The sequence below is a fragment of the Podarcis muralis genome, chromosome 7, assembly GCF_964188315.1.
Source record: "Podarcis muralis chromosome 7, rPodMur119.hap1.1, whole genome shotgun sequence".
Classification (NCBI taxonomy): Eukaryota; Metazoa; Chordata; class Lepidosauria; order Squamata; family Lacertidae; genus Podarcis; species Podarcis muralis.
Window position 1 is genome coordinate 20,096,403 of NC_135661.1, and position 13,855 is coordinate 20,110,257.

The following is a 13,855-nucleotide window of genomic DNA, read 5'->3' on the forward strand; positions in this document are numbered from 1 at the left end:
ATGCAGAACCGGAAGTCCTGGGAGTATTTGCTGGACTACAACTCCCATGGATCCTTTGCTATTGGCCATGCTGGTGGGACTTGGAATCTAGCAACTGTTAGGGGAGGGATGGAGAATGTGTGCCCCACCAGGTTTTTCTGAGTGTGTGTGTGTGTGTGTGTGTGAGAGAGAAATATAGATATAACTATAGCAATATAGATATTTGTTGTTGTTGTTGTTGTTGTTTAGTCGTTTAGTTGTGTTCGACTCTTCGTGTCCCCATGGTCCAGAGCCCGCCAGGCACTCCTGTCTTCCACTGCCACTATATGCTATAGATATATAGATATATCTATAGCAATCCCCCCCCCCCAGGTAGTGATGTATGGAAGTGAGAGCTAGACCATAACGAAGGCTGATCGCTGAATAATTGATGCTTTTGAATTATGGTGCTGGAGGAGACTCTTGAGAGTCCCATGGACTGCAAGAAGATCAAACCTCTCCATTCTTAAGGAGATCAGCCCTGAATGCTCCCTGGAAGGACAGATCCTGAAGCTGAGGCTCCAATACTTTGGCCACCTCATGAGAAGAGAAGACTCCCTGGAAAAGACGCTGATGTTGGGAAAGATGGAGGGCACAAGGAGAAGGGGACGACAGAGGACAAGATGGTTGGACAGTGTTCTTGAAGCTACCAGCATGACTTTGACCAAACTGCGGGAGGCAGTGGAACACAGGAGTGCCTGGTGTGCTCTGTCCATGGGGTCACGAAGAGTCGGACACGACTAAACGACTAAACAACAACAACATACCAATTTATTCAACTTGTCACTCTATACCAGGCATCCCCAAACTCGGCCCTCTAGATGTTTTTTTGGCCTACAACTCCCATCATCCCTAGCTAACAGGACCAGTGGTCAGGGATGATGGGAATTGTAGTCCCAAAAATATCTGAAAGGCTGTGTTTGGGGATGCCTGCTCTATACTTTTCCTATCTCTGTGGGTCCTCCTCTTCAGGAATGCTTATTGGGCTGAAGCAGAAGCAGAAGGCGGGACTCCTAAATCACGTGCCTTTGACTCTTCTCATCTTTTATTGGCTCTCAGCACAGTGAACCCATTCTTCCCACGGAGAGCAGTGATGCGATTGGGTGATCTGAAAAGAAGGGCGGGACCTGAGAGAGAGGGGGCAGGGAGGGGAATTCAACCTGTAGCAAAGAAGGAGGCGGTCCTTCTCCTTAGCAACGGGAATGTTGAGGCTGTCGCTAAGGAGGATGCCAAGTGATGCTTTGCAGAGAAGGGCGCGCATGGCGGAGGCTGGAGCTTTGCGGGTGCGGGGCAGTGGAGTCACCCTCAGGTGCTGGGAGAGGGACGGGCGATTCTGGGAAGGCTATCTTTTATTTATTGTATGTTTTAAATGAATTAATAGGAGAAATGGAGGCGGGTATGTTTTGTTTTCTTATGTATATTTACTGCATTTGCCCCAAAAATGGCTCTCAGGATGTATTACAAATCAGCTCCTGGGTCTGTTTTTGACCCGCAGTCTTAAAAAAGTCATGACACATGAGGAAAATAGGAATAGGAAGGTAGAGGGGAAAGCAAACTCAAACACATGCCCTTACAGATCTCGAAATTATAAGAAAAGACCCCCCCCCTTTTTTTTAAAGCTGGGACTTGGTTTAGGAAGGAGGGATATATTATCCCAATTTGAGGCTTTAAATCTAAGGGGAATTTCTGGGAATTGATCTCTCAGCTCCATTCTTTCAGTTCCGATTTGAGAGTGGAATCCCGTGTATGTCATCTACTTAGAAGTAAATCCCAGTTGTCGCCAACTAAGTCCTACACAGGGTAGACACATTGAAATTAATAGGACAAAATGAGCCATTTCCATTAATTTCACTGGGTCTAATCTCAGTAGGACTAACACTGGCTACAACCTAGAGTACACCAAGGCTTGTGATGCAGTCCTGTGTATGTCTACTCAGAATTTAAATTGGGATGGTCTAAATACAGATATCCAGGGCCAGATTTAAGGTGCTTATGTTGTAATTTAAAGCTCTAAATGAACTAGGTCCAAGGTAAATGAAATACCATATCCTCCTGCCACTGTGTTAAAAATCTGTGGGTAAACCCTTTTAGTAGTCCATCGGCTGGGGACTCATGGGCTGGCTTTTTCAGTTGTACCCCATGGAGACGGGGCAAGTATGTGAAGCACTAATACAAATAGTAGTTTCTTTACGGTGACAAGAGAATGACAGGAAATGTTGGCAAACATTGTTGGTGAACAGTGTTTGTTTTTTCTTTTAAAGGGAGGTACCAAAAGTGTGCCTTAGCAACAGCCAAAGAACCAACGCTACACAGAACTTTAGCTTCTCAAGCCTAGGGAGATACCAGGTTCCTGATAAGCAGGGAAGATCATCACCGGTTGAAGGAGAAAATGGTAAGAAGACTGGACTAGGACCCAGGTTGAAATCCCCCACTCAGCCATGAAGGGCATTGGATGAGCTTGAGCTAGTCATCATCTCTTAACCTAACCTATCTCACAGAGCTGTGCTGAGGACAAACTGAGGTGGGGGTCCATCTCCTGCCAGCCTGCTTTGTAAAAGTCAAGGGGGTGGGATTTATTCTTCTAGCCTGATAGGAGAGAAGGCCATAGCTCATTGGAAGAGCATTTGCCTTGGATACAGAAAGTCCCAGGTTCAGTTCCCAGTGGCATCTGCTGGTAGGTCTGGGACAGAGAGCCCTGGAAAGCTGCTGCTAGTCTATAGACAATAGTGAGTTAGATGAACTCAGTTCTTTGCCAGTGAAAATTCACAGTCTTCCTTTAACTGTTTTTGGGTCATCGTCCCTCAGGGTTTTCCCTCCTAAAGCCCCCCCCCTTCCACAAATACTGGGGTTCCCTCAAGCCTGCTGATCTCTCTTGTGCATTGATTATTTTGTTTGGGGCTATGTTAGAGTTCACACTCACTTTTTAATATATTCTTTATTTTTAAATATTTCTATTAAATTTGTAACAATACATCATATATCAAAAATAGGAGCTGGGAAAAACTTATTTAGGAATTCCCTAGTAGTAACATACACCATATTTGTTGTTACGTCAGCGTAGCTTACAAAAAAAATAAAAATATATATATGAGAAACTAATCAAACTAATAATATACTAAATCACAATACACATAGAAAATGAAACAAAACAAAACCATAGTGCAAAATCTTAAAATAAAAAAATTCTTTGAGATGGATTGAAGTAACAAAATAATGAAACCTTAATTCAGAATATTTACATGGCTATAGCACCACCTAGAGGTATAAGAGATGTTATTTTTCCATAGGTAAAGGTAAAGGTACCCCTGCCCATACGGGCCAGTCTTGACAGACTCTAGGGTTGTGCGCTCATCTCACTCTATAGGCCGGGAGTCAGCGCTGTCCGCAGACACTTCCGGGTCACGTGGCCAGCGTGACAAGCTGCATCTGGCAAGCCAGCGCAGCACACGGAACGCCGCTGGTAAGCGGTCCCTATTTATCTACTTGCACCAGGGGGTGCTTTCGAACTGCTAGGTTGGCAGGCGCTGGGGCCGAACGACGGGAGCGCACCCCACCGCGGGGATTCGAACCGCCGACCATGCGATCGGCAGGTCCTAGGCGCTGAGGTTTTACCCACAGCGCCACCCGCGTCCCTTATTTATTTATTTTTTTCCATAGGTGAGCCTAGTTCACCAAAGAAGCAGAAGTTAGGAATGTTATGTCAACCACACAATACGAAGAGCTGATGCCAGAAGATTTCCATGCTACAGTCATAAAATCTATAAAAAATCTATACTACAGTCATAAAATCTATAAAGTTAACCCAGATTGCAGTGATTTTTTAAAATTTGTCCTCATGCAAGTCTTGAATTATTTGTCAATTTTTGTAATAGTGCAATCTGCCGTACCTCTTTAAACCAATTTGTAACCTCACCTCTGATGTAATGATGCAACAAAACATCTGTGAAATTAACATGTAGTCTCACACATATTCCGTTACAAGCAAAACTGTGAACCAAAATGATTTCCCCCCTCACACTGTTGAATAAAAATGGGTAAATTAACTACAAACCTTAGTTAATGAATGCCAGTTAACCACAGTTAGTAAACCATAGTTAAGCCATTGGGTTTGGACAATAATTTTTAACTGTGGCTAACTAAACTGTGTTTTATAAACCATGGCTTAGGGTGTTGTGCAAACCAGGTGTTTTGGGGCAGTGTCAGGTTTGCTCTGCTGACCGCTTCTTGGTTGTTGCTTCTTCTAAATAAATGGCTTTTCCTTCCACCTAGGCAGTTACTCATCTCGCCGCAGGGGGGAGATCCCCAGCATTGACAACTTGGAAGAAAGCTTGCGGAAGCTTCAGCTCCAAGTGGATAGCTTGGCTTCCAGTCTTCGCTCACACCCAAATCACGAACGCACCGTTGACCTGCACCCTGCAGCTGACTCAGGTCCTTTCAGTTCCAGGTGGCCAGCGGCTCCTGCTGGAAGCTATATGGAATCAGGCGTTGGAGGCCCAGCCAAGACCCCGGTGGAGACGGAGTGGTTCCTGAAGCCAAAACACTTGCTCAAATCCTTAGGAGAGTATTCAGCCCTGACGAGCCTGGGCCTTCCAACCTTTACCACGTCCCCAGTGAACCGGCTGGCAGGGCTGCTGGGGAGCGAGATTGCAAGTCAAAACTCTTTGCACCCCTCGGTGGATTTTGCTTTCCCTCTGAAACTCGGAGCCCCTCATGTGATCGGCGTCAAGTCTTTGTTGCCTCCGAAGACCCCAGTCAGAGCACCCTTGCTGAAAAGGACCTCTTCCTCCCTCGACAGAGGCCGTTCGCTCAGTCTCGGTTCCTCTGGGACCAACCGTGAGCGTTCGCTCTCGCCTGCCAACAAACGCACTCGCTGGCTCCGATCTCGATCTCAGTCTCCAAAGCCCGCCTGGAGACCCAACTCGGCCAAGGCGAATGCCTGTGCGCAGCCCCCACCTCAGCTCGGCAAGTCCAGGGAAAATGGTAGCAACAGCGGGTCAAGTAGGCGTTCACGGTCGAGGATATACAGGCCAGGGACATTAGCCTCCAGATCCTGGATTCCCAGCAAGGCAATCGAGAGGGGAGCTTCGAGCAATCCTTGGACTCCTTACAGCTTGCCGTCTGCTGCCATTTCCTCGCCCACAGCCCAGGAGCTCAATGAACGGTAAGTGGAAACCTTTGCCACGAGGCCCAGTCGGCTTCACCCCTCAACAATTCTCCATTCTGCTCTTGTGATAGTCTAGATTATGATGCCCTAAAGGAAGGATGAGGAATCACCATCCAGGTATTGCTGGACTACAATTCCCATCATCCCTTACTGTTGCCCATCCTGGCTGATAGTAGCAGCAGTCAGCATCTGCAGTCAACTTGCCTTAGGACCTCAATACCTTAAGGTATTGCATGCAATCTGACCCGGATTCTGCGCTTGTCATCTGAAGCCTATCTCTATGTCCCCGCTCCCTGAGAGGTTCAGAGGGTGAATTATCTAGCTCAGGGGTGTCAAACTCAAATTCATCGGGGGCCGCATCAGCAGTTTGGTCACCCTCAAAGGGCCGGTTGTAACAAGTGGAGGTTTCCTGAATGCATGTAAAGTGGAGGTTTCCTGTGTAGAACGGCCGGCGCCACTAGAGGGCAGACGTTCTCTGCTTGTAGGCTGCCGCGCATGCGCTGAAGAGGCGGCTTTCTTGTGTAAAAAAAAAAAAAAGCGAGAATAAAAGGTGAAGGCTGGCGGCCGGCGGTGGCTACACAGGCCTTATGACGAGGTCTGGCGGGCCGGATTCGGCCCGCGGGCCTTGTGTTTTACACCCGTGATCTAGCTGTATAACGAGGGCTGGGGAACCTTTTTCAGTTCAAGGGCTGCATTCCCTTCTGGGCAAGTTTCTGGGGGCCACATGGCAGTTCTAGGTGGGGCCAGAGGCAAACGTGGGTGGAGCAATGCTGCAGGCTGATTTCTAAATACACACACACACACACACACACACACACACTTCCAGGCATGGCCAAACTCGGCCCTCCAGATATTTTTTTGGAACTACAATTCCCATCATCCCTGACCACTGGTCCTGTTAGCCAGGGATGAAGGGAGTTGTAGCCCCAAAAACATCTGGAGGGTCAAGTTTGGCCATGCCTACATTCTTTATCCATATAAACAAGAGGCATTATCAGAGTTCACAGACACATTCCAGCCAGGCAAAACACCTGGGGTGTGAAGCAAGGCCAGTGATAGTCCCAAGGGCCAAAGAGAGAGATGCCTAGAGTGCCATGATGTTCAGGAAAGGAAAGTCCCCTGGGGAATTCCTTGATTTGTGAAATACTCCCCTATCTTCAACCTTGCAGACAGCATAGCAAATAGGTTGTCAGGCCTGAAAACATTTGACTTACCCCCAGCAGCCTATATCCTCCCAACATTTCTCCAATGAAAATGGGGACATCCTAAGGAAAAGTGGGACATTCCAGGAAACCGAGACGGCTTCTCTAAATCAGGGATGTCCCTGGAAAATAGGGACACTTGGAGGGTCTGGCAACCCCAAGAAAAACCACTAGCTTTCAGTAGTCATTTATCGTCCACAAGAAACAAACAATTCACCCTGCAAAATATCCCTGCCTCACTGCTTTTAGGTGATGGCTTTGAAAGCAGGCTTGAAAAGAGTCACTCGCCTGGCAAATCTGTGCCAAATGCTTTCAAGGCTGCTAGGAGGCCTTGCAGAAACCGTAACAAGGCCTCACTGGCTCCACAGGTTCCTGCGGACTATTGCTGAAGGTGATGTTGGTAGAGCCCTGGTTGAGATGTCTCCGTACCAGCAAGAGCTGGCTCGCCTCCGGCTTGAGGGTCTGCGTATGGAAGAGGCGTGGTTGTTGGAGCAGAAGAGGCAGCAGGAATTGGAACGGACCCGAGGTCCCAAGCCTAAATGGTAAGTGGTGGTTGTCAAGCTTTGGGGTGGGGCTGCGGGGGAGTGGTAAGGTGTGGGGAGTCTAAAAGTAGGAAATCTGGCAGGTAGATCACTGGGCAGCAGAGGGAGCTATTGACTTGCTCTCTGCTGCAATCGCTGTGGAGGACAGTTTTATTGCGGCTTCCCGTTTTGCAGAGGTCACTGGAAAGCTACTTGGAGCTATAAAGGTTCTAACTGGTTCCTCATTTCAGAACAACTTATTTCTTGGGTACGGACTGAGGTTCATTGTTATAGCTACCATAAAGATTGCAATGTATTTGTTTTGGTCACTACAGTATGCATTTGGACACCACTTAAGATATTGTAACCGAAATTGTGCGTGATGGTTCCTGAGGCCAAGAAGCAGATTTTCATCTATGCCTGGATACAATTGGGTGCCATTTTGAATTAAGACGGCGGACTGAACTTTTCAAAACTCCATTGATTTACTGATTTTAACCACTGTTTTCAAAACTGCACTGATTCTTTGGTCTCTTAGAATTCTGTGACTGGCATAAGTCACATAAAGAGTAGCAGCATCTAAGTCAAGCTTTGCCTTTGATGAATTGTAAGGCCACCCAAGAGGCAGGCAGAGAAATCTGGGGGAGATTTTGGAGCCATGAGCCACCATTTCCCATGTCCAGTTTATGCTATCCTTATTTGCTTTCATAGCTAATTGCCCCTGTTCTTTCTCTTGTCTGAATTAGAGAGATTAGATGCTGGAGTGTGAATATAAGCATTAATTTATTTATTTTTTAAGAACCCAGAGCCAGAGCCTCTGCGATCCCTTCCATTTTTCTCTTTCCGAGGTGAACAATGGGTTGCTCCTCCCACTTGCTTCACAGGCAGGGCTATGCAAATGAGGGGCCTTTCCCATTTCCGGTCCTCCCAACATCAAAGCAAGGGATGTGGGTGGCGCTGTGGGTTAAGCCACAGAGCCTAGGACTTGCTGATCAGAAGGTTGGTGGTTCAAATCCCCATGATGGGGTGAGCTCCTGTTGCTCGGTCCCTGCTCCTGCCAACCTAGCAGTTCGAAAGCACGTCAAAGTGCAAGTAAATAAATAGGTACCACTCCAGCGGGAAGGTAAACGGCATTTCCGTGCGCTGCTCTGGTTTGCCAGAAGCTGCTTAGTCATGCTGACCACATGACCCGGAAGCTGTACGCCGGCTCCCTCGGCCAATAAAGCAAGATGAGCACCACAACCCCTGAGTTGGCCATGACTGGACCTAATGGTCAGGGGTCCCTTTACCTTTACCTTTACATCAAAGCACCAGCCCTTTCCTGGAGCTTCAGTTCTGTGGGTTTATTGTTCCAACTGTTGTGGCTTGGACTTCTGTGGCTTACTTTGACACCTGACGGGTATAATGATCTGGGCTTCCTTTCCATGCCTCTCACCTGCATGGTTGCCTCCCTGACCATCAGCCAGACTGAGACCTTGCCTGAATTAACCTCAGGAACCCCCAATTTGTGATCAGACTAAGTGACTCAATTCTCTCCCCCCCCCCCGCCCCTGTCTCAAGGTACGAGATGCGGAACTCTCAGTTCCACTATGAAGCCCGCAAGAATAACGAACTGTTGAGAAACAGCCAGGATGTACAGTCTGTCTATGACTACAGGCACGAGCTGGCAACAGCCTCCAAAGAGTTCCGGCAGCAGCCCTGCTCCACCTACCTGGAGTCCCATGGATAAAGATCTCTTCATAAACCTGCATTGTTGGGTAAGGATCTTGATTCTCTCTTCCTTGTTGCTGGTGGAGGTCCAACGGAGAGTGGGCAAGTCAACCTTCCCCAAACTGGTGCCCTCCAGGTGCCTTGGACCAATGTGGTGTCTTCCAGAAGTTGAGGACTACAACTCCCATCAGCCCCAGACAACATAGTCCACGGTTAGGGAGGATGGGCGTTGCAGCCTGCAGCTCCTGGAGGGGATGGTGTTGAATGGTGCAATTTTGGACTATAATTCCCATCATCCCTGACCATTGGCCATGCTGGCTGGTGGGTGTCCAAAATATTTAGAGGCCCACCAGTTGGGATAGGCAAACAAAATTAATCTTTGGGGGAACCAGCTAATGCCTTGACCTGACATCAGCAACCACACCCACCTTGGTGGGATGACCAATTTTTGATTAAAAGCAGCAGGTTAAGGTCAAGCACAAATGATTTTGGATTGTGCAAAGCTACACTTTTGTGCAGCAAAGCGGTTAGTGTTTACATAGCCTTGGTTATGAGGGTGATACCAGGAGAGTTACACTCTGCATCGACTCTGCATCGACGGGCCAGACCCATTGGGCCTCCCCTCCCCTGTCACTTGGGGGCAGCCACTCCATCAGGCTGCCTCCGTGGGAGAGATAGGAAGCAGAAGGCTCATTTCATCAGCTTTGATGGAGCTCCTTCTACACCAGGCACCTCCTGCCCCTGAACTGTACAGACTGGTCAATATGGGAACAACTTGACTACTGCTGGGTAGCTCAGTTGGTTGGAGCATGGTGCTGAGAACACCAAGGTCACAGGTTTGATCCCCACAAGGGACAGCTGCATTTCTGGGGATTGGGCTAGATCATGGGTAGGCAAACTAAGGCCTGGGGGCCGGATCCGGCCCAATCGCCTTCTAAATCCAGCCCGCGGACGGTCCGGGAGTCAGCTTGTTTTTACATGAGTAGAATGTGTCCTTTTATTTAAAATGCATCTCTGGGTTATTTGTGGGGCATAGGAATTCGTTCATCCCCCCCAAAAAAATATAGTCCGGCCCCCCACAAGGTCTGAGGGACAGTGGACCGGCCCCCTGCTGAAAAAGTTTGCTGACCCCTGGGATAGATGATCCCCAGGGTCCCTTCCAAATCTACAATTCTATGAGAACTGTTCAGAAATGGTTGCCAGAGCTTTCCATTTTCATTTTCCTCCTCCCTTCTTGTCCCTTTCCCCTTCTATGTTGCGGTGTGTGTTTATTAAGCTTGTAAGCCTGCAGGTAAGGACTGCCTTGTTTTGATTGTATGTAATTGCTCTGGGAGCCTTTTCGACTGAAGAGCGGGGTACAGTTTCTCCAGATAAATAAACAAATGAGCAAGCCAGCCTTTAATGTGCCTTTTAAGATTACCCCAAGGTGTCTTTGTAGCAGCACTGTGCAAGTCAATTATTTTCAGGGCTAACAGGTCAGCCGAGTTTCATCCAAAGTTGAGATTTCTGATTGAATAATTGTGGTTGTTCCCTCTCCACCTCACATTTGTTGAGTTGAGAAGCCAGTCCTCCATTTCACACGCATTGATCTCATCCTGAACCATTGGAAAAGCGAGTTGGATGACGAACCTTCCAGCCCGAGAAAGTGCAAACAAAATAATGACCTGAAATAGTCTGACCAGTTGTCTTATATTTTATACCCATTCCACTGAGAAGCCGGTGGAGGAGGATGGTCAGGAGAGAAACAGGTACCCACAATCCCTTACTAGTCAAGTAATAACACCACAGAACAGGGGAATGGGCAAATCATTAGATAAATGACTGAGCAGATAGGATAGCCCAGCTGTCCAGCCTCTGTCTGAGCACACTGAAGAACAAGGCTGAAAGCAGAAGCTTTATAGGACTATTGGAACTACTGGTCCTTCGTATCACCTGATCCCTGTTAAATATCTAAAAGAACAACTTCTGCAGACCCTCAGGTGCTGAGATGGGCAGAGGGGGCCCTCTTGGCAGTTCTGCCCTCAGAGGCTCAGGGGTGTCCGTGGTCTGGGAAAGGGCTTTCTCAGTGGCAGCTCCTAACCTGTGGAACTCCCTCCCCAAAGAACATTCATTATACATCTCCTGGCAAATGCTGAAGCTGAACGTGTTTACCCTGGCTTTTGTCACCTGAGGTGTATATTTTTAGGACCCACCTTATTTCTGTGATTGTAAGTTGTTTAAAGTGGTTTTTAATATTGCGTTTTAATGCTGTAACCTGCCCCGGGACCTTAGACAAAGGATGGGTAATAAATACAGTCATATCTCATCTTACATTTTTGCAGGTTGTGTCTCGCGGTGACCCGGAAGTACTGGAAAGGGTTACTTCCGGGTTTTGCTTTTTGCGCATGCGCAGTAGTGCTAAATTGCGCTTTGCGCATGCGCACAAGCACCAAATCACGCCACGCACCTGCACAGATACAGCGTTTCATGTTGCGGGGTTTTCATGTTGCGAACGGGCCTCCAGAATGGATCCTGTCTGCAACCAGAGGTACCACTGTACCCAAATCATAATCGTAATAATTCGGTACCTGCAATACCACCCTGTGGCCACCTGGAGTGGTGGCGCTAGAGTGCAGCAATTTATTCATCTGAGATTCTTCTGTAATCTGGGCTGACCCTGTTCTCTCTCCTTGCCCCTGTCTGCCACCATCCAAGATCCCTGGACTAATCATTTTTCATGGACCATGCTATTCCAAAATATCTTTTCCCTAAGAGTCAAACACTGGATTTGAAAGCTAGAGTGGGGGCGGGGGGCGGGGCAGACCAGCAGGCACTAAGCTTAGGTCCCAATTGTAAATGCCTTCCAAATCAAACAGGTCATTTGTTCTCTTGTTTAATTCACTGACTTCCAAAGGGATGCATTATAAGGAGACAGAGAGGCAATCTCTACCACATTAGCAAAACAACACATGGAAGAGTTGTGCAAAAGAGTGAAACGCTTTCCGGCTTACAAGAAAGAATAAGGAAGGGGACATTTTTGATGCAGGGAAAATCCAGGTCGTCCTCTCCAAGACCCCTTATGGAATACATGCTATGAGGGTTTACATCTGCCGTGGAGGCCTGACATCTTCTTATCCATCCCGTGGCCAGAACGGAAATCGACCCCGCGAATACTATCAGGCATTCGCTGTTGCTGCTGCTTTCAGTCCACAAATTGTAAGAAATTGATTACATTTCCCCCATTTGCATTGTGTTTCCATTGCACTGAAATGAACAGAGCAGGATAAAGTAACGGCAACGTAACCTATGTAATGATTAATTACGTGAAATAGGGAAGTTGCGGAATTTCGGCACAGCAGACAGCAAGATGAATAATGTAGAGTTTGGAGGAAGGCCAACCGCAGCAGAAGGGAAACAGTGCTGCTTGCAATGAATACAGGGCGGAATGGAAAGCGATGCCTTCTCCCATCCTTAATTAACACTGGCATTAACTAGGTCCTCATGGAATCCATTTTTATCTTCCTCACACCTCTACACTGCGTGCCTACGACTGAATTGCAGCTGTATCGGTTAAGGAACACATCATATAGCAAGTGTTGGCTTAAAGGGTAGGGGATGGGTTTCCTGTGACATTCTTCCCAGCTACAGCACATACTAAAACACAAATAAATAGAATACAGTAAGGAAAGAGGAATTCTGAGTCTCAGTCTTTTTTTCTTGGCTCATCCCCGCAGCTGAATCACATCTTCCAGGTGGAGCCCTTTTTCTGAACACCAAACTGGAGCTTGGGATCTTGTAGGCAAGATGGCTGCCGGGGGGAGGGAGCCAGAGTGCTTCAGGGGGGGCTTGAGCAGGCTTGGGAGGGTGACCACCTCGTACGGGTTCCTCTGGCCTTCCTCCTTGTCCAGTCTTTCCCTCTGCTCTGCAGAGGTGTTCCTCGAGTCTCTTAACTCTCACGCTCTCTGTCTGTGCCTGTAGCTTCCAACTGCCGAAGCTGGAAATGAAACAGAGGAAGAAAGAACAGGAGGTCAGTTCTGGCAGTCAGTGAACATGCAAAACAGCTATTCGGCCTTTCACCTGGGGTGAGCAAAAGAGATAGGCAGGCGATTAGGCCCAAAGCTTTTTTTAAAATGAAAAAAGAAAGGTAGTTGTTTGGCTCTTCTGGCCTACAGGGGTAGGCAACCCGTAGCCCTCCAGATGTTAAGCTACAACTCCCATGGTCCCCGACATTTGCCATGCTGACAGGCGGAAATGTCACTGTCACGAGTGCCACGAAATACCTTTTCTTGTAAGAAAGCAATCTTTGAGTGTGGCAGCACCCGCACTCTGGAACTCCCTGCTTATTGACGCCAAGCTGGCACATCCATTGTCCTCTTTTCAGTGCCTGCCCAGAACGTTTTTGCTTAGACCAGCCTATGCAGGCTATGTAGAATACGGATGTACTCTTTAATCTGTTTTTAGTTCATTGCTGATTATATCTTTTGCTTTATGGTTTTTAGGGTCTGCTTGGCAGGGGCGCCCTCCCTGTCGATGTCACAGAGATCAAGAACTACAGAACTTTTAGAAGACATCCTAAGACAGCCCTGTACCAGGAAGTTTTTAATGCTTGACATGTTATTACATTTTATTATATATGCTGGAAGCCTCCCAGAGTGGCTGGGGAAACCTAGCCAGATGGGTGGGGTATAAATAATAAAACTATTATTATTATTATTTTACTGATAATTTTATTGTTTTGTTCTCTTTGTGAAACATGTACGTACATCTATATCTATGTATGTGTGTAACAAAGTATAGTAAAGGTAAAGGGACCCCTGACCATTAGGTCCAGTCGCGGACGACTCTGGGGTTGCGGCGCTCATCTCGCTTTATTGGTCGAGGTAGCCGGCATTTGTCCTCAGATAGCTTCTGGGTCCTGTGGCCAGCATGACTAAGACGCTTCTGGCAAACCAGAGCACCGCACGGAAACGCCGTTTACCTTCCTGCCGGAGCAGTACCTATTTATCTACTTGCACTTGCTGTGCTTTCGAACTGCTAGGTTGGCAGGAGCAGGGACCGAGCAACGGGAGCTCACCCTGTCACAGGGATTCGAACTGCCAAGCTTCTGATCGGCAAGCCCTAGGCTCTGTGGTTTAGACCACAGCACCACCCGCATCCCATAACCAAGTATAGTAACAGATGCCAAATAAAATTAAGTAAATGGGGATCTCTAGAGCTAAGCACATAGGAGCAGATTTCCATACCAAAATCAAACCTAATAT

General features: G+C 47.6%; 2 protein-coding genes across 6 annotated transcripts in view; one reads left to right on the plus strand and one right to left on the minus strand.

The window, feature by feature from the left end:
* The first annotated feature begins 1,167 nt into the window (after positions 1-1,167).
* Positions 1,168-13,319, plus strand: LOC114602531 (uncharacterized). 4 transcript variants are annotated; one of them, XM_028740870.2, is made up of 6 exons: positions 1,168-1,301; positions 2,280-2,410; positions 4,288-5,179; positions 6,753-6,926; positions 8,466-8,662; positions 13,094-13,319. In XM_028740870.2, the coding sequence occupies exons 1-5, from the start codon at positions 1,255-1,257 to the stop codon at positions 8,632-8,634; spliced, it is 1,413 nt and encodes a 470-aa protein (XP_028596703.2). In that variant the 5' UTR covers positions 1,168-1,254; the 3' UTR covers positions 8,635-8,662; positions 13,094-13,319. The 4 variants fall into 4 exon arrangements, with proteins under 4 accessions (XP_028596703.2, XP_028596704.2, XP_028596702.2 ...); XM_028740869.2 differs by having other exon boundaries at positions 1,194-1,327; XM_028740871.2 differs by lacking the exon at positions 2,280-2,410 and having other exon boundaries at positions 1,168-1,327.
* The window catches only part of VWA1 (von Willebrand factor A domain containing 1), a 50,660-nt gene continuing 48,276 nt past the window's right edge, over positions 11,472-13,855 (minus strand). For both annotated transcript variants that reach the window (XM_028740867.2, XM_077931349.1), the window contains exon 6: positions 11,472-12,588. In XM_028740867.2, the coding sequence (XP_028596700.2) occupies positions 12,548-12,588 (41 nt within the window). In that variant the 3' untranslated portion in view covers positions 11,472-12,547. The remainder of the gene's footprint in view (positions 12,589-13,855) is intronic.